Genomic DNA, 21,372 nt, shown 5'->3' with positions numbered 1-21,372 from the left:
CTATATTGCTTCCTACTTGCTCAGATCCATTCTCTTCAGTCTTTACTCTCACTTCCATCATCAGCCCCCTCCAGATGACATTTGCTAAACCCATTCAAATGCAGTCCATCACTCTTATATAGGTCCAGTCGTCCCTCAAACTTCACTCCTTTCTCTTTACATATTTCCACTAACATACTATACATGATCTTTGCTCTTCACCTCAGCACATCATGGTTATACCTGAGGAATATACTTGACTACCTTCCTATCACACTTTTATTCTCATCAACTTCTTGATATCATTCTTATATACTATTATTATTATTATCTGACCTCCATGGAGTCAGAGACTCATCGGGGGAGGTCCACACAATTCTCAACTATGCCTTAAACTGATTCACTGTGTCTACATTCACAACACACTCAGGTATTGCATTCCACTGACCAACCACTCATGCCAAGAGTATGCTCCTCACTCCTCTCCTCACACCCTCCTTATACAGTTTCCAGTAATGGCCTCATATTCTATCCCTCCCTTCTTCCATGTCTCAATCATATCCCCCCCCCTCTCTCTTCCTCCTGTTCATGAGGCTTTGCAACTTACATTCTCTTAATCTTTCCTCATACTCCACATTTCAAAGACCATTGACCACCTTTGTGAATTTTCTTATCGTTGCTTATCAAATCTCAAAACTTTACGTTTTGCAACATTGAACTGACAGGTCCACTTACCTGCATTGCTCTCCCAATTTTGCATCATCTGCAAACAGCTGGATATCAATTGCAGAGACTAGTGGAGAGAAGGAAGAGGGGAGATATGATAGAGACCTACAAGTTGGTAAGGGGTTGCTATAGAAAAGGAAAGTCACTAGTGGAGTGCCTCAGGGATCTGTTTTAGGGCCATTACTATTTAACTTGTATATTAATGATATTGGCGAAGATTTGGATGGAGATATTCAGTTGTTTGCAGATGATGCAAAGTTGGGACGAACCATAAAGAGTAGTGAAGATGTTGTGACCTTGCAAGAAGACTTGAATAAATTGAGTGATTGGGCAAGCAAATGGGGATGTGAGTTCAATGTTGCAAAATGTAAGGTTTTAAAATTTGGAAAACAAAGATGGGATGCAGAATTTATGCTTGGTGAGAATATATTGTTGGAAGTAGAGGAAATAAGAGATCTGGGAGTGATAGTGGATAAGGATCTAAAATTTAGGGGTCACATCGCCAAAATTGTGAAGACAACACAAAGACTTCTGGGAATGATGAGGAGGACACTGACGTGTAGAAGTAGGGAGATTCTTGTTCCATTGTATAAGGCTTTGATTAGGCCACACATGGACTATTATGCCCAGATTTGGTCACCTGGTTTTCAGAAGGATGAAGAGATGTTGGAAAGGGTCCAAAGGCGACTGACTAAGGTAGTTTCTGACCTCTGGAATGTCGAGTATGAGGAAAGATTGAAAAGATGTAATTTGCAGAGACTAGTGGAGAGAAGGAAGAGGGGAGATATGATAGAGACCTACAAGTTGGTAAGGGGTTGCTATAGGATCAATGGTGGAGAAGTTCTACAGCGAATAGTGGGAGATCAGGGGAGAACCAGAGGTCATCCCTGGAAACTGTATAAAGAGGGTGTGAGTAGGGGAGTGAGAGGCAGGTTTTTTTCTTGCAGAGTTGTGAATGATTGGAATGCCTTGCCTGAGAGTGTGGTGTCTGCAAGGAGTTTGAATGTGTTTAAGACCCGGTATGATGAGATGTGTGTGAGATAAAAGGACCTCCTAGATGAGTCTTTGACTCCATGAGGTCTTGTTTAATAATAATAATAATAATAATAATAATATCTTTAGTTAAACCCATCCCAATATCATTAAAACACAAAATGAACAATGGTCCCAAAACTGATCCCTGTGGTACACCACTAGTGACCTTTGTCTCTTGGGATACTACACTCCATATATAACGTTCTGATACCCATCTGACAGCCAGTCACTGATCCAACTCAAGTCTGTTATCCAATCCCATCTGTTTCAATTTATTTAACAACTTTCCGTATAGCAGTCTATCAAAAGCTTTTACAATTATGTTGTAGTACATAACATTATAGTAAGTGAGTAAAACATGATCTGCCTTTAACATATCCATGCTGATAACTACAGAGAATATTGCTGTTATCAACCCATTGCTGTATTCTACTTCTCACCAATCTCTCCAGTACCTTCACCACAAAGTCAGATATACAGATTGACCTATAACTTGAAGCTACATCATTATCACCACCTTTATGCAGTGGAACAATTTTACCCTCCTTTCAATCCCTTGGAACCTGTGCTGTTGTAGGACTTATTAAGTTGCGGAAGAATGTGGCAGTAGATTTCAACTGTACTAAAAAAAAGTGTTTTTAATCAGTGTATAGTGAGGCTTTTGTTGCCAATTGTGCTACTTTTTTTTTTTCAGTGAAACAAGTGTATCACTGAAAGTTTTTTAGTTTTGTTGTTAACAACTACTACTACTTAATATGCTTATTTTTGATATATTGTTACCAAGAGGGAGAGGTCAGAGTTGGACGCATTCTGCAGTAGAAGAGAAGAAAAAGATAAGTTTTCATTATGTTTAGTATGTTTTCATTATTTTGTATAGTTTATACTTATAGTATTGCACAAGTATAGCTTATAGTAGAGCGTTTAGTATATTTGTAACAGTTCTTAGTACTCAGCACTATTTGAATGATGGTGGCAGCTGCAGCTCAAATTACTAATCACATGTCAGCAAGTCCTTCCCATTTAAGGACTACATTTTGCATACATACTATGGGATTTTGTGGTATGTGATGCTTGTAGTATGTATACATCCCAGTAGTTGGATATGTGACAGGTGAGAGATGGAGAATTACATATATGTGGAAAATGTAGGAAATGGGAAGAACTTTGAGTTACAGATTAGCATAACTGACCTCGGTAGTGTTGCATCAGAGGTAGGAGAATATCGATCTAGAGAGACGAGTAGTGTGATAGAGGGTGAGGACAACAAGCAAAATATAAATGATAAAATGAGAGTGTGGAAAGTTTGAATCATTGTGAAGTTTTTGGAGATGGTCTTAATTGGAAAGATAAATGGCCAGCAAGAATGGGTAGCTCACAGAGACAAATAGATGAGCTGAAAGAGGAGGTGGAGTGTCTTGGGAATGAGTGGGAAGAGAGAAAGATGAGATTAGCCAAATGGAAGATATGAATGCAAGGTGAATCAGAGTAGGAGTGACAGAGTTATGAGAATGATAGAAGAAGAGAGAGAGAATGAGAAGAATGCAAGGGCGTGCTGGAACCACAGATAGAGAGAGATGGTTGGTAAGTAGGGGAACACAGAGAGAAAGTGTTAGAGGAGAGAGAGAGAGAGAGTAAGGGATGCAGGTGAGCATTCAAGGAACAGAGTGGTAAGAGGTGTGATATATGGAAACTCGATGATAGGATGCCAGAGGAGTGTTTGCCCGGGGAAAGTCTGGCTATGGCAAGTGTAAATCAGGTGGCAAGAGATCTGAGATTCATGGTTGCGGTTGTACAAAAGAAAACTCAGAGAGGGAAGATAGTGTGTGTGTGTTGCCGAGGTATGATAACGACAAGCTGAATAGAAGAGTATTAATAATGAATAGCATGATAGCCAGAATGTGTCAGAAGAGAGACTTGGAATATGTGGATGCTTGGAGGGGGATTTGAGGACAGAAAGGAACTGTATGTGAGAGACCGTTTGCATTTGAATGAGGAAGGATGCAGATATCTGGAGAGATTGCTGTTCTCTGAACGAGTTGGTGTGTCAATTCAGGGAAATTATAATTACCAGGGTGGATGGTAGCAGGGGTGGCCTCTTGTGGGAAAATATGCTTAGGAGAAGGCGGGGGATACATCAGTTCATGCTGAATCCAGTGGATCTGGAGGGGATGATAGATATTGAAACAGTGACATTTTTATGCTTTATACTAATGTCAGGAGTATCCATAATAATAATAATATTATTATTATTACATGGCACCTCCAGGGAGTTCAAGGACTCATTGTCAGAGGGCACACTACTCTGCTTCGCTGAATACATCTCATCCTCTCAACTACTACTTAATTCTCCAACTACAACACTAATAATATCAACATCTATCACCCATCATCATCACCAACAACAGTATTTTTTCTCTGTAAATTGTGTGTATTCTGAAGGCCAATTTTTCTGTATGCGGAATGAAAAACCTGAGTTTCCAGAAGAAAAAACCTTGCTACCACTGTATGAGATCAGCTAACTTTAGATCTTGATGAACTGTTTCCTATACATATTTTCCTGTATATGCATATAAAAATAGATACTGGTGTTCAGTTCATTGTCATTAATATTTCCAATTTATTTGATGATGAAGGTGATGAGTTAATTTTTAAAATATACACTGACTGATTCATATATGAACCAATTGTTGAAACCAGTAGGACATAATTATCATCATCATCATCAAATTCCTGCCATGTATCCTCAAGGGGTGTACAGGATATGATAGTACTACATGAAAAAAATTACATCATTATTAATTTCCTATCTACAATTTTCCTCCAAATCAGTCTGTTACTTGTCAACACTCCAACATTATCAGATCTCATATTTCTATCATCTAAAGCACTTTGTACCGTATCAATCCACCTATATCTTGGTCTTCCTCTGGGTCGTTTTGCTGCCAACCTTGCAGAGAACACTTGTTTTGCTAATATTTCCTCGCCCATTCTGTTTAAGTGACCATACCACCTGAGATTAGCTCTGCTAACGCATTCCTGGATGCTGACAATGTCAAGTTCTTTCCTAATATCCTCGTTTTTAATATGATACTGCCATTGATGTCATCTATTCGCGCCTATAATCTTTCTCAGGACTCTCATATCTATTGTCTCTAGTCTTTGGTCAAGTGTTTTACTTCTGACCCAGCTCTCAGATCCATAAGTTAAAACTGGTTTGAACACTGTCTTGTATACAGCTAATTTAGTGTTCCGACTAATTTCTCTCTTATTCCATATGAATTTATTCAATTGAATAAATTCATATGGAATAAGCTTTGCCATACCAGCTTTGCTGATTCTGTTGTCTATTTCTATATTTAATTTACCATCTTCAGTAAAAATCGTGCCTAAATAGCTGAAATGTTTTACTTGTTCCACAGGTTCTCCATTCACAACACAGTTGACATTTTCAATGATTCTGCCTATTTTCATTGTCTTTGTCTTTTTATTGCTGACCTTCATACCATATCTATTACAACAGCTATTCAATTTAGTCAGAGAATCTTGCAGACTTGTAGCGGATTTTTTTAAAAGTATAACATCATCCGCATAAAGCAAAGAGCTGACATTAACATCTCTAATTTTGATATCATGTTTAATACCACTTTCCTTCATAATGTGATCCATATAGATAATGAATAACAGAGGGGATAATGTACATCCTTGTCTCACACCAGATTTAACATTAAACCATCTTCCTGTACTTCCTTCAATTCTAACTGCTGACTTACAACTCAAATAAAGACTAAGTATTGCTTGATATAATGCCCCATTGACACCATATAACTGCAGCGTATTGAATAGCTTCTCTCTTGGCACCTTGTCATATGCCTTTTCCAGATCGACAAAACTTAAATACAAATCTTTGTTATATTCCCATGCTTTCTCGACTATTTGTCGTAAAGTGAAGATCTGATCCTGACAGCCTCTATTTGGCCTGAATCCAGCTTGTTCTTCACCAAGCTTTTCTTCCACAGTTCTTCTCAACCGTTTCTCAAGTATACTTGCATAGATATTGCCAGGAACACTCAGTAGGGAAATACCTCTGTAATTCTCACATGCAGTTTTATTTCCCTTTTTATATATGGATACTATGAGAGCTCTACTCCAATCATCGGAAATTCGTCCCTCTGTCCAGGCTTTCTGAACTATGCAGTGCAGCCACTGTAAGACTCTTATACCACCATACTTCAGTATTTCTGGTCGAATATCATCTACTCTTGCTGCCTTTCCACATTTCAAGCCTTTGATCGCTTTTTCTACTTCAAATATGGATATGTATTCCTGACTGCATGCCTGGTCAGTGTTTTTTACCACTGTGCTGTCATCACTGCTTGTTTCATTTAGCATTTTTTCAAAGTAATTACTCCATACTTCAAGAATATCTTTTTCTCCTGTTTTTATGTCACCTTTATCATCTCTAATTCCTTTCATAGCACTCTTTCCTCCATTCTTAAGCTTCTTCAACAACCTCCAGAATATTTTGCCACCTTCTTGATATTTATTTTCTATATTCTTGCCAAAGTCCTCCCATGGCTTTTGTTTAGCTAGTTTTACACAGTTTTTATCATTCTTGCATTTGTCTCTATATTCTCTAAGAGCACAAGCTGACTTATTTGACAGGAACTTTTGGTATGCTTTCTTCTTTTCCTTCGCTGCCTCTTTAACCTCCTGTGTCCACCAGGGAGTTCTGATTTTTTTATCCTTACAGACAACCTCACCACATGCCTCTCTGGCAGAATCAATCAGTGTTTTCTTCAGAGTTTGCCACTGAATCTCCAAGGTTTGATTCCTGTTCTCAAACTCTTTCATTTTTTCTTCAATAATCTTTGTGTATTTTAGTCTACAGCTCACATCTGAGAGCTGCTCAACTTTTATTCGCTTTAAAACTTTCTTACATGTTATTCTTTTCAATATGAAATTCAATTTTATCCTGCTCAAGACTAAATAGTGATCACTTCCAATTTCAAATCCTCTGTACACTCTGGTGTCCTGCACCAGGGAGAAAACACCACTATCAACAATAATATAGTCAATGAGACTTTTCTTATTCCTAGCCTTTTCTCTCCATGTGAATTTGTGCACATTTTTATGTTGGAACATGGTGTTAGTAATAACCAGTCCATGTCCTGAGCAGAAATCCAACAGATATTTGCCATTATTATTAGCTTTGCTCTTTTCTCCAAATTTTCCCAAAATATTTTTGTATGTCTCACAATCATTTCCTACTCTACTATTTAGATCCCCAACAAGGACCAACTTTTCATTTTTCATTGTGTCAGTTACTTTTTCTAAAGCCTCAAAAAATTCCTCTACTTCTACCTTAGTAGAACCTTCTGTGGGACCATAGGCACAAATAAGTCTCATTGTCCAGTTCCCCATTCTCATATTTGCCCACATTACTCTACTTGAGACTGACTGCCATTCAAGAAGATTAGCCTCGTATTTTGTGTTGAATGCTATGGCTACTCCTTCTTTTCCTTGATTGTCATTGCCTGAATATAACATTTTGTATTTATTGCTTAGAAAGATCTCACCAGTTTTGGTCTTTTTTGTTTCAGTCACCCCTATTATGTCGATCTGGTACTTATCTAATTCCTTGGCTAGCTCCATTTCTTTGCCATTCAGGCTTCTTACGTTGATAGTACCGATCTTTAACTCTGGTGATGTTGAGTTGGGGTTTGTTTTCAGATTTGTTCCAGTAGTTGACTTTTTGCTGTTCGCCCTGGTTCCCTGGCGAAAACAACGGGGGCCTTGTTTAACCGGGCGACGCCCCAGCTGGCATGAAATTTTGTCATGTTGTACCATCATTCTATATTTTGGTTTAACCAATAAGAATACAATTTGGTTGGCTAAATCCCAAATTGCCAGCCCATCCTCGTCCGTTCATTATCCAAGTAGATACCCAACAGAGTGCACCACGAGAAGTTGAGGATTGGACATTAGGTCAGAAGCCCTGGTCAGTTCTCCGCATTCCTTTAAAGGCTATGTGGAGGTCTCCTCTCAGTTATACAGCTTTGACCCTTAAGCACTCCAGACATTATTATTATTATTAAGAGAGACCTCCAGGGAGTCAGATACTCAGGGAGGGAGGCCACATACTACACACACACACACACACACACCAGCTATCATACTTATTCTTGAATTCATTCACACTGCTTGCACTCACAATATCCAATCGCAGTCAATTCCAATCACGCACCATTCTCTGAGAGAAAAATCTAGTCTTTACACCCTTCTTAGAGTCCTTCCTTCTCAGCTTCCAAGGATGTCCTCTCGTCCTTTCCCCACCCTCCATAAATTGAAAAATTTCATCAATTGAAATCCTGTATTATCCTTTCAGAAGTTTGTTAGTCTCAATCATATCTCTCCTCTTTCTCCTGTTTGCTAGTGTGTGCAGTCTACAAATTCTCAATCTGTCTTCATAATCACCATAATCCTAATATCATTTTTAACACTCTCCTTTGTACTCACTCCAATATATCAGAATCACAATGGAAACCTGGAGACCAGAGCTCTGCACAATAGCCCAAGTGAGGTCTTATCAAGGCCTTGTAAAGAGGTAAAATAATGTTGTTATCTTCACATATGAACGTTCATTTCAGGTAATTATTTTGGAAAAAGGCCCACAACATTATTACAGTAAATGTAGATTTTCTGTCATTTGGATTTTAAAGTCAGAGCAAGCTTAAAGTAACTAAAAATTAAGTAGAATATGAGTTCCTGATAGACTTAAAAAGAAGAAGGAAAAAAAAGTTGGTTATCAGAATAAAGGAGATGAATTGGTGGCGCTGATATCATCAGCAGCTGTCTGAAGATTATTGGGATCGCTGAGGTGTCGTTGATGGAAGATAATATAATAATAGGAATAGACGTAGCAGGATACAGCACTTTTCTATAGGATAGGAAGGGAAAACGCAGTGTTCGAGTACTGCTTATGATAAGTGATGACTTATGTTCTCTCAGAGTAGAGGCTATGCAGAGTTTCGAGGGCTACAATAATGGCTTTGAAAGCATATGGTGTGGTGTAGAGGTGAGCAAGACAGGATATTTAGTGGAGTACAGAGGGTGAGGAGCAGGAGATGTTTAGGCAGTTGAGCTTGGCAAGTGCAAGAAGGTGGGTGATTATAATAGTCTTAGATATCAACTTGGAGCAGTTCCATGGAGGGAGGAATTGGAAGGGTGAGATATCATTAGTTCTTGGGAAATTGCGAAGGAATATTTGTTAGCAGCAATAATAAGCTGTATTTCACGAGTAAAGAAGAGGATACAATTTGGTGTAAAATGGATGACAAACAATATCAAACAGGAATTGCAGTTTAAAAAATGTCTATGGAAAAGATATAAAGAGAGGAGTGGAGAGCAGATACATGAAGAATATAAGACTCATGCCAGGAGAGTGACTAGTATGGTAAGGAAGACAAAACTGGAATATGAGAAGAGATCGCCCTAAGATCCAAAGAAAATCCTAGGAGGAGAAATGATTGTGGAAGAATGACATTGTGGGATAAAAATGAGAATAGAGTGAGTGATGCAGAACATATAGTGGAGTTCTTCAATGAACACTTTATTGGAGTATTTCATCGTGGAGAAGAAAGTTTTAATACTAGAGGGATAGGGCAAGTTTGAGGTTTAGAGGTGCAAGAGGAGCATGTGTTTGAATTATTAAGTACTCTGGATATCAATAAAGCAGTGGGACTAGATGGAATTTCACCATGGGTTTTGAGAGAATGTGCTAAAGAACTGACAGCTCTGTTGACCTGGCTTTTCAGTGGAAGTGGAAGGTAGATAAGATAGTGCCATTGCATAAAGGCAGTAGCAGACTGGAAGTGTAGTGTCAAATTATAGACCAGTTTGTGTTTCATCAGTAGTTGTTAAGCAGTTGTTCAAGATATTAGTGAGGAATCATATACAGTATTGGCAGACGAGGATAATGTTATCTGTGAGAGTCAACATGGATTTGTTAAGTGACGCTCTTGTTTTAGTAATACGAGTGCCTTTTATAATAACGTGAGAAGAGCGATTTATGATGGAAAGGCATATTTTGCCATTTTTTTGGATTTTGCAAAGGCACTTGACAGGGTGCCATATGATAAGCTGATATTTAAGTTGCACCTGATATGTTTAGATGTCAGTGTATTTAACTGGATTCAGGATCGGCTATATGATAAGTATCAGAGAATTGTGTATCGTGAAGCAATATCAAGGAGGGAGAAGGTTATAAGTTGGGGTTCCACAGAGCTCAGTCCTAGGACTCATATTGTTTAACCTTTATATCAATGACATTGTCAGTGGATTGCAGGAGGATATTCAGTTTTTTGCAGATAATGTGAAGCCGGGAAGAGTTATTAGTAATAGTATGGATATGGCAACCCTGCAATAGGATTTGAATAAACCAGTCTGATTGGTAAATGAACGGATGTGTAAGCTTAATGTACAAAATGTCTTGAAGTCTGGGATGCATCGATGGGAGGCTGCATACTCTGTTGTTGGAGCTGTACTGGAGGAAGTAGGGGAAACGAGATCTGGGGGATGATGATTTATAGAAACCTGAAATTCAGGGAACATGTTGCAAAGGTGGTGAAGATAACCCAAAGGATTGCTTCAATACTGAGAAAGGATGCTGACAGAGATATGTGTCATTCCATTCTTTAAAGCCCTGAATAGACCACACTTTGATTATTGTTCTCAAATTTGATCCCCAGAATTTGAAGGGAATAAATTAACTGTGGAACAGGCACAGAGGCTGATAACAAAGATGGTTTGAGGACTGTACAATGTTAGTTATGAGGATCGGCTGAGGGAATGTTCACTGCAAAGTTTGGTAGACAGAAGGAGAGGTGATATGATTGAGACTTTTAAACTGTTCAGAAGTAATTACAGGTTTGACACTGAGAAGTTCTTTTGCTTAGTGGAACAGGGGAAAGGAGTGAGGATAAGGGCCCAACCTGGAAGTTACGAAAGAAGCTGTGAGCAAGAGGGTGCGGAGTGGTTTCTTGCATGGAGTGTGTTGAACCATGGAATATATTGCCTGATAGAGTGGTAAGAGCATGAACGTTTATTGAGTTCAGGGAGTGGTATGATGGACTTTGTGTTTTCTAGGAAGCACCTCCCACGATGAGTCTTTTGACTCCATAGAGGCCTGAATCAATAATAATAATCATAATTAAACAGGAATGCCAATGCTGCTATCAATTCCCTGGAACATTCCCTTAAAGCACATGATGATATGTCATCAAATCCTATTACCTCTTTGAAATCAAGGTTATTTATTTCCTCAAATACCTCCTGCTCACTCACAATTAAGCCATTCTCTCCTATGTCCTCTACACATAAGTTCCTCATCATTCCATCCTGATCAAGATGAAACACCCTTATAATTGATCACTGAATATCTCAACAATGTCTTCTGCACCAGTTACCATTTTACCACTTTCATCTATTAACTTCGTCTCGCCATGATTATTTTTCCTTCTACTTGCCACATATCTAAAAAAAAAAAACTCTCTAGGGTTTTTCTTTACCTGATTTGCTCATTTCTGCTCATACTGCCCTTTTGTTTTCCTTATTGTGTCACTCTCCTGGCTTGTTCTTTATACTCTTCTTGTAACTGATTATTACTATTGTTCATCTTGTTCTGCCTCCGAAGTACCTTCTTTTTCCAGATTCATGCTTAAGCTCCTTATTCATCCATTTTACACCTACTTTATTCAGCTTTTGGCCTTTGCATACATTCACACATTTTTGCTGCTGTTATGTATTTCTTTGTCAGTTCTCAAACAGCATTTATTTCCTTACTGCTCAACCTCTCATTCCATGCCATAGCTCCAAGCTGACTCCTCATCCCTTATTGTCCTTTCTGTCCTTGCGAAAAATACTGTACCCTTCCATTTCCATTCCCATTGGATTATCATCTTCATTCAACCATGTTTCAGTTATTCCAATGATTTTCAAGGTGAATAAACTGAATCGGTGAAACCATTTCATCTTACTTCTAATACTTCTGGAATTTGTAAAGAAACATAGTAATTCATTTTTAGGTCTATAACCAGTCTTGTCCAAGCAACTCGTTGGTTGTGATTTCCCCACCACACTTGTCCAATCACCTTTATTATTATGACTTACCATACATATCTGCTCAGTCTCAACTTCCTCACTCACGTTGCAATATACTCCGGTTTCACACACACATTCACTGCCACTTTCAACATCCACTCTCCCTGTCCCCCCCCCATTACCCTGTTTGTCTTGCACTTCCATTCTCTCTTCATCTCTCACACTGCTACTGTTTCCACTGCACTTCTGTCTCTTCAATACCAGTCTCCTGACTTCACTTTATCTCTTGATTCTGATCTCTTGCACCCATCACACACTTCACCTCCATCTAGCAATGCTTTCTTCAGGGCACTCACTCCAGTGCCATTCAAATGCAACCCATCATGCGTATATAATTCCATTCTTTCCTCAAATATATTGCATACATCTACAAACTGTACTCCCTTCTCCTCACACAGCATCACTACCATACCATCCATAATTTTGGCTCTCCATTTAACTCATTATTACTTTTAATATTTTATTTTAATAAAATAAATGTTTTATTTAATATTAAATATTATAAGGCTGTGTACTATATCGATGGTGCTGTACTGCAGGAATTGGATGAGATTAGAGATTTGGGAGTGATGGTTGACAGTAGACTGAAGTTTAGAGGGCATATTGCTAGGGTTGCAAAGATTGCACATCATAGTGCCTATGATAAGAAGTACTCTAATATTGCAAGGATAAGGAAGTGGTTGTGCCACTGTATAAGACACTGGTCAGACCACACTTGGACTATTGTGCTCAGATCTGGTTACCTGGTTTTCAATGTGATGTGGAGACATTGGAGAGGCTCCAGAAATGAGTGACTAAGACACGATCAGGAGTTTGGAATTCTGGCTATGGAGAGACGTTGAAGAGATCTGAATTGCAGAGTTTGGTGGATAGGAGGAAGAGAGGTGATATGATAGAGACGTTTAAGTTGGTGAGAGGATTTTATCAGATTAATCCAGAGGAGATTTATAAAATGAGTAGAAGGTGAGAGGGGAAGAACCAGAGGTCATTCCTGGAAGTTGTGTAAAAGTTTGAAGAAGGATGTGAGTAGATTTTTTACATGGAGAATTGTTAGTGAATAGAATTCATTGCCAAAATGTGTTGTTAATGCAAGGAGTGTTAAGGGCTTTAAGATTCTCTATGATAAATATGTTGACTCCATGGAGGGTGTAATAATAACTAGTATACATTTAATATTATAATAAAAAATAACATAAAATATTTTACTTATTATCATTAGTATAATATTTAAATTTTTTTTATATATTAGTTGGTATAGAACAGCTATTTCTATATGCTATTCAGGAAGATATATTTCAGTTGCTTCCACAGTGATATGTTTGCTATATGTCACTCACCTGTTTGTATTTGGTATTTGCTTTTTTTTTTTTTTCTTCTTTTTTTTTTGTATGTGTGCTCTGGTTTACTGCTCAAAAATATGAATACAGTCTAGCACATAATTTTTAAAGTCATCGGAAGTTAATGTTGTAGTTACTCTTTTTTGACTTAAATCTCCCGATGGAACTCATAGACTAAAATGAGGAGGATTCATATCTTTTCAGACACCCTCTGTAATCTGCATTTTTCAGAATGTTCAATTAAACTTGGAATATATTTATTTCTTAACAGTGCATTAAATAACCCAAACAGTTTAAACATACTGAAATGAACCTGGACATTATGATTAAAGGGGATTTTCTTCCTCTGCAGACACTTGTGCAAGTAGCATCCATCCATGAAGTTGGAATTTTGTTTCTTATACTGCTAAAGATGTTAGAAATTCCATCTAATCAGACTGAAATGAATTGGGATAGGGAAGAATCACATTCTCTTATAAATGTACTGGTCATATCATTCAACCATTGACTTAATTTGAATATAATTATTTCTCATGTTATTTAAGGTACTCTAAATAACAATTTGGGTATAATTAGAATAAAAATGGAGTGAAGAGCGGTTCAAATGTTTATACATTGCACAAGAATCATGATAATTGATTTTCTATGCTTTCTAGAATAAATTATATTAAGATGTAAGGTTAGAAAGCCTTTGAGTGATAATAAAAGGATCCTGAGCCTTACACTTACAATTTTTTTTTTTTTAATGTAGTATTATAGAACAAGGAACAGATAGAATTATCTGTTCCTTGAAACAGAATTTTGAAATCTGTCTATAACTTAAGGAATAGGAATATTATAATTATGATAATTTATTACATCATAATAGATCTTTCATATTATACATACCTTTTTCTTACAGGCACATGCATTATCCACCTGAAACAGCCAGCATCATGTTAATTGCTCGCATGATAGCCACTGTAAAACAGGTATTTGTTCTATACTATATGCACATTTTTTTAAAACTTTTGTAATTATTAAATAGTTGATAAGAAATGGTTTCATTATTGGTATTTTTTTAATAGCATTGTCTGACAAAAATTAAATAAGAGCTGTTTGCCATTGCTTATAAACATTGTTTATAAAGTACAATAGATTGTTGTACTTTGATTTTATAGACTATGATCATTTGATTCAGTTGAAAAATAAGCGATCCGTAGTAGCATTAAAGAAATATTGAATAAGCCAAAATTATATACAGCTAATAAACAAAATATATGAAAAAGCAACTGCTAGTATCCTTGTATATAAACAAAACAGCCCATTCCAAATAAATACAGGAATATGCCAAGGAGATACTATCTTGCCCAAATTATTCAATGCAGTATAAGAGTGAACAAAAAAACGACTAAAAAAAAGACTAGAAGAAATGATGTACGAATTAAATACAATATCAAATAAAGTAGGATTATATATAAACTGTGGAAAAACTAAAATAATAACAAATATCAAAGGAAACCAGATAACAGAGCAAATAATAATAGTTAATAACAAAATAGAGCAAAGTACAAGAATACATTTACCTTGGAAGAACTTTTACATTAGGAAAAAGAAGCATTCATGAAAAAATAAGGAGAAGAATTCAGCTAGGTTGAGTGACTTTTGGCAAACTGAAAAGATTCTTGTGAAGCAAAATAAACCAGAAAATAGAGCCAAACTTTTCAACCAGTGTATAATCCCATTTATGACCTATGGATCAGAGACATGGATAACAAACAAATACTGGACAGAATTAGGAAAACTGAGTGTAGAATGGAGAAAACCATGCTAAACATTAGACTGCAAGACAAAATAAGGAATGATGATATAAGAAAAGAAATAAAAGTATTGGACATATGGGAAGAGATTTTAAAACTGAAATGGAGGTGGATAGGACATACTGCACAGATGAAAAGTGATTGATGGACACACACAGTCACTCAATGGCATCCATATGAAGGAAGACCAGAATGACCAGAGAGAAGATGGAAGGACAACCTAGTGGAGATAGTTGGAGAATGCTGGCATAGGGAACCTTTCAACAGAGAAAGATGGAAACAAATGGGGGAAACCTATAACCATAAACAGTTATAAAAAGGGCTAAGAAGATCGTTATTATGATTACTTTCAGGAACTGCATGGTGTTGGAAGGCTCATGATGTGAAGCCTGTTCTAAGCAATGCAGTCTATCATACTACACCCTAAACTCATTCACTGTTTGTACTCTCACCATCATCCACAAAGAAACCACTCCTCAGCATCTTCCTCATGACTTTTGCAACTTCTATGAATGGCCTATTATCCTCACTCATTCCGTGCATAATGAGTTTGAAGAGAAGTAGGGATTGCTCCTGGAAGTTGTACAAGAGTATCGTTAATAAGGAAGAGGTATAATAAAACTATTCAACACTAAATACAAGGATAATTTTCTTGAATGCCAGGCAATATCAAATAGAGTGATGTGGACAAATATTAGAATGTGGAACTGGACAGTGAGACTTATTTGCACCTACATACAAATAAAGTTGCACAGAAGGGTTCTATTAAGAAGAAATTAGGGAAATTTTTTGAAGCATTACAGACGTCATCTGACAGAATGAAAAGGTAAAGTTTTTCCTTGTTGGAGATCTAAACAGCAGAGTAGAAAATAATTAACAGACATATAGGATATGTTTTGAGAAGATTTGGAGAAATTAACGAAGCTAATAATAATGGTAAGTATCTTCTGGATTTCTGTTCAGGACATGGATTAGTTATTACTAACATCATGTTCAAACATAAAAATATGCACAGACTCACATGGGGAGAAGATGCACGAAATAATAAAAGTCTCATTTGACTATTTATTGATGATAATGATGTTTTCCCACTGGTTCAGGAGGATTTGAAGTCAACGCCATTTAATTTTGAGCAGGATAAAACTAAATTTCATATTGAAAAGAAGAGTGTATAAGAAAGTTTTAAAACTATTCAGAGTTGAGCAGCTTTCAGAAGTGAACTGTAGACTAAAATACACAAACACACAAGAAAAATATAAATTACAAAAGAAAATATGAAAGCTTTTGAAAACAAGAACCAAACTTTGGAGATTCAATTGCAGAAGAAAACATTAATTCAGCCAGAAAGGATTGTGTGTGAGGTTGTCTGCAAGGATAGACGAATCAGAACTCCATGGTGGACTTAGGAAGTTAGAGGTGAAAAGAAAAAGAAGAAAGCATTATTTCAAAAGTCAACTTGTGCTCTGAGTATAGAGAGCAAAATGTAAGAAAGCAAAGCACAGGGTAAGCGAAGCACTTGCATAAGAACATAAAAAATAAATATCAGAAAGGTGACAAAATATTCTACGGGCTATTGATAAATCTTAAAAATGGAGGAAAGAGTATTGTTAAAGAAATCAGAGATGATAAAGATGACATGAAAACTTTAGATGGAGTAATTAATTTGAATGCTTGCTAAATGAAACAAGCAGTGACAGCATATTGATAGAAAACACTCGACAGGAATGGAATCAGGAATACACATCCATACTTGAAGTAGAAAAAGCCATCGCAAACCTCAAATGTGGAAAGGTAGCTGAGGTAAATGATATTCTACCAGAAATGATTAAATATGAAGGTATGAAAGGTTTACAATGGCTACACTGTGTAATTCAGAAAGCTTGGTCAGAGGTTCAAATTCCAGATGATTGAGTAGAGCTGTCATAGTTCACATCTATAAAAATGGAAATAAAATAATGTGAGAATTACAGAGGTATTTTCCTACTTAAGTATTCCTGGTAAGATTTATGCGAGTATACTTGAGAAATGGCTAAGAAATATTGTGGAAAGGAATCTTAGTGAAGTACAAGCTAATTGGGATTTTTACTTTAAGACAAATAGCTGAAAAATATTGGGAATATAACACGGATTTATATTTAAGGTTTGTAGATCTGGAAAAAATCTGACAAGAAGCTAAAGGGAAAACTCATATTTGAAAGTGTTCCAATTATATAGTGTAAATGGGATATTATATCAAGTCTCTGTTTGAACTGTAAATCAGCAGTTAGAATTGAAGGAGGTACAGGAAGGTGGTTTGATGTTAAATGAGGTGTGCTACAAGTGTGACCATTCAAGGAGTCCTGCAGATGTTTGTACTCTATTAGGAGGTCTTATTTCATTGTACACACAACTTTTCTGTTAGTCGCCTCCTTCCAGTATATGCAGGCTTATAGTTGCTTCTGACATTTCTTTTTCTGTTCATCAGAAAAAGAAAAGAAGAAGAAATGTCAGAAGCAACTGTAAGCCTGCATCCCTTAAAAATCACAAGAGAAGTGATATTTTTCCATGAAATTAGTTCCAAAAACGATGTGAGAGTCCGCATCGGGTGTTGAAGGGATAACAAGTAAGTCTTGCCAGACACATAGTCCAAATTTTGGCAGATAAATTTATGTGCGAACTTTCTTATATGCTGTAGAGTTTGAGTCTGAGAGAGTGGTAATTCTCACAGGTTTCTTTTACTGGGCAATACTCTTCCATAATCTATGTTTTATGCTTAGGAAATACTCTTTACTTATGGTTGAAGCATTACAGCCTGTATCTAATAAAATTTTACACCGAAAACCTTGGATATTTCCTCTAATCTTCATCATTGACTCTTTCAATTTAAAGGAGTTTTGAAATTTATTGCCCTCTCTGTGAGGAATATGCCCAAAGTTAGAATCCCATCTGTTGTTCGAGTAGGTTCCTCTAACATAGGAACAATTCCTGTCAATATGCCCAGCTTTGTTGCATTGAAAGCATTTGGGAGGATCTCTACGGTCCGTGAGGTATTCTCTCTTAGCTTGAGGCTGAGAGGTAATGGATATCTGTCGATTGACATTCTGTAGTCCTTGTATCACTTTATCTAGATTAACTAATATGGGCTGATTTTGCCTTTCTACTTCCTGTTTGATCGTCTCTTTGATCTTATTCGCTGTGTGGTTTTGGTTTTCTCGAGACTTCATAGGGATGGCTGCTAGTTGTTTCACTACTTCATCAAGGCGATCCATCACTGGTTGTTGCAATCTCTTTACTTCTTGGTGAACTAGGGCTTGCACTTCTTCCATTAACTTCTCTTTGTTGGATTGGTCTTCATTCTCAGACAGGTGATTATAATTTATAGATTTCTCCCCAACAATTTTCTCTTCCCCTTTTCTTTTTTATTCTCCTTTCCAGTTTCAACTAGGTTTAGGGAACAATCAGTCCCTTCTATGACATTCACATGGCCTACATTTGATAAGGGATAAAAGTCTCCTATCATTTGTTCCCTTTCCTTGACAGCTTTAAGGCATTCTTCTAACGTAGTAATTCTTTACTTGTAGGCCGTCTCTCTTAGTTCTGGCCTTACGCCTTGATGAAAATGTTGAAATACGGCCCAATCCAAATGAGGTTTGTCTACATTGGATACATTTAAACTATTAGAAAGTGTTAACACACGATTATAAAAATTGGTAACGCTTTCTTTATCTTTCTGTGTGATCTCCTGTAGCTTCCATAAATTTGGGCCAATACTTCTTAGTTTAGAAAAGTGCGATATTAAAATGTCTTTAAATTTTGTGTACACTAATGTTTCTTTAAGTACTGGGGATGCATACAGAAGTGTCCTTGCTTTACCAGTTAATTTGCTTCGGAGTAATATCAATAACTGGAAGTCAGTCCAATTTGCTATCTCTCTGAGTTTATCAACAAATGAAAAAAAAAAGACAGCACATAGTCCGATTCCTCCCCTGAAAATTGAGGAAAGACCTGCTGGGGGTTTACAGTTCGGAAGAACTCACTGTCCTCCATTTCCATGTTGGACGCAAGAGCCATATTGGTTTATCAGTTACAATTCTTATTAATCAAAACTTTAAAATTGAATTTAAATGAGACACAATTCCTTGCCTGATTCGTTTCACAACCTGCTCACCATGATTCACTCAACTTTGTTACTAAAGTTTTAAGAATTAATCCTTCTTAAACTAATTTCGAAACTTAATTAATTAATACTTGTGAATCAACATCCTGTCGACTGCTGCGCTATCTTGTTGTGATGTCTTTCTTCTTCGTTGTGTATTCTATTTCACCTGAATGCAGTTTTCCGATTCATTTTTGATATTCAGTCACAAGACAGCCTAGGCCTAATCTCTATATGGGTAATACTGTACAAGAGTTAAAACAATATGGGAGGTTATTGACGAAGTTGATAATTCCCTAGTTCTTTCTGCTGATTGATTCCTTTTTAGAACACAAAGAAAATTTATATTTAACTGTGCCACTCTGTGTCCATAATTGTAAGAGAACAATGTTAAGGAATCAGTCATCAGCAAGTACAATGCTACAGTAATCTAAATAAGACAGAATCTTCTTTAGACAAATTATCTTTAAGTTATATAGCAGTCGTGGTTCTCTAATCTTTCCTTACTTTCACATTAAATAGAGTTCCCACTTAGATCCGAACTGTTAAAATGAGTGGTGCACTGAAATGAACTCAGCAAGCACAAGATTCAATTTAAATAAAAACATTTAATACACTAATACATGAATTTATATTAATCAAAGAAGATCTAAATATAACTAAAATGATCATGAAATAAAGAAGTTCTTATTAAGACAATAGTAACTTCACAGTAGAGTATACTCAGCATGGTTAAATTTTTAACATATAGATTTCTACCCTTCTTAGGGTTATAAGCTTCTAAGCACAACTTTTAGACGAAGGTTATCTATTCAATATATTTCAATTGTCGACTCTGCTTAGCCATTCAAGATATACAAAGCACATATCGTTAAATACACACCAAAGAATTCTAAAGTTCCATCAGTCTATTACAGTAATTCTTAATGAGTCAGTTTCTGACTTATATCACGTTATCTTGGAACAAGCTTCAAGATATCACACGTTCAAACTTGAACTGTCATTAAGGCAATACACTTCATCTTTATTGTAATTACATTCACAAAAGACATAGAAAGGATTTCCTTACCAGGACGGTTGTTATACTTTGTTGATTATCACGTGTTCTGGAAAACACTTTCTTGTTTCTCAATAGCTTTCTCTCTTAGGTCACTTTAGTTCAATAGGATCCAGATTCACCGTAACAGTCTTGTTGGCTCGGAAATATATGCCTGCTTCACTCTAAAATGAATATCCTTCAGGTTTCCTTGACAATCCCTGTCATGCCTCTCGTCTTTCACATTTATAAGACGAGAGAATAAGAATCAGGATACAAATAAGAGCCTGCAAAAGAGTAAGAGAAAAACAGAGGGCTCCTTTATCTTTTCAACTCAGTTTTATCCTTCGCGCCTCGTTTCTCCCCTTATTCAACAGCGCATGTCTCCTCCTTCCTTCCTTCACCAAAATCTGCCTCGTCAATCTTCATTAGCTCGGCATAGTAATAACTAGTGCCAAAATGTGCACTGGCAGATAACTTCGTAATTTCATACAGCACTTAATTTCTGTTATACTGGCTATGTCTTTGGCAGTGGTTTACATAAATGGATTAAATTCTGAATTTCCGTGCACAGTTCACATAGGACATATATACTCTACAAAATATTAGTACAGGATAAATAACTGACAACTATTAGAACATACAATTATTTTATAATTATAGAATATACATCAGTAAGTGAATTTTGTCTGATGAGCAAATTTGGTTCAGGGAATGGCAGACTATGTTAAATCCTGAATGAAACACTATTATATTATAATTCCTTTCATTCAGAATTTAACAGATGGCATCAATGGCAGTATCATATTAAAAATGAGGATATTAGGAAAGAACTTGCCATTGTTAGCATTTGGGAATGTATGATAATAGGACCTCCAGATGAGTCTTTGACTCCATGAGGTCTTGGGGTAGTAGTAATAATAATAATAATTAGCAGAGCTAATCTCAGGTGATATGGTCCCTTAAACAGATTGGGAGATGGAATGATTAGCAAAACATGTAGACTGAGAGGAAGACCAAGATATAGGTGGATTGATACATGAAAAAGTCCCTTAGAAGAAAGAAGTATAAGATATGATAATGTGGAAATGAAAAATAACTTTGGTATATAGCAAGTTTCAATTATTCCTATATGTCTGGGTAGGAAATGTGACTTAATGAAGTGAA

The 21,372-nt window shown here is 36.5% G+C and overlaps 1 protein-coding gene across 1 annotated transcript in view; it reads left to right on the top strand.

Moving 5' to 3' along the window:
* Positions 1-21,372, top strand: part of LOC150108781 (protein-lysine N-trimethyltransferase SMYD5-like) — a 397,190-nt gene that overhangs the window by 124,307 nt on the left and 251,511 nt on the right. The window contains exon 4 of the mRNA XM_090414210.1: positions 14,137-14,206. Within this exon, the coding sequence (XP_090270336.1) occupies positions 14,137-14,206 (70 nt within the window). The remainder of the gene's footprint in view (positions 1-14,136; positions 14,207-21,372) is intronic.

The sequence above is a fragment of the Typopeltis vanoorti genome, chromosome 2 (assembly GCF_054136105.1).
Source record: "Typopeltis vanoorti isolate ZY-2024b chromosome 2, IOZ_Tvanoo_1.0, whole genome shotgun sequence".
In the NCBI taxonomy this organism is placed as follows: domain Eukaryota; kingdom Metazoa; phylum Arthropoda; class Arachnida; order Uropygi; family Thelyphonidae; genus Typopeltis; species Typopeltis vanoorti.
Note: the sequence above shows the minus strand (reverse complement) of the source record. Positions and strands in the feature narration are given on the sequence as shown.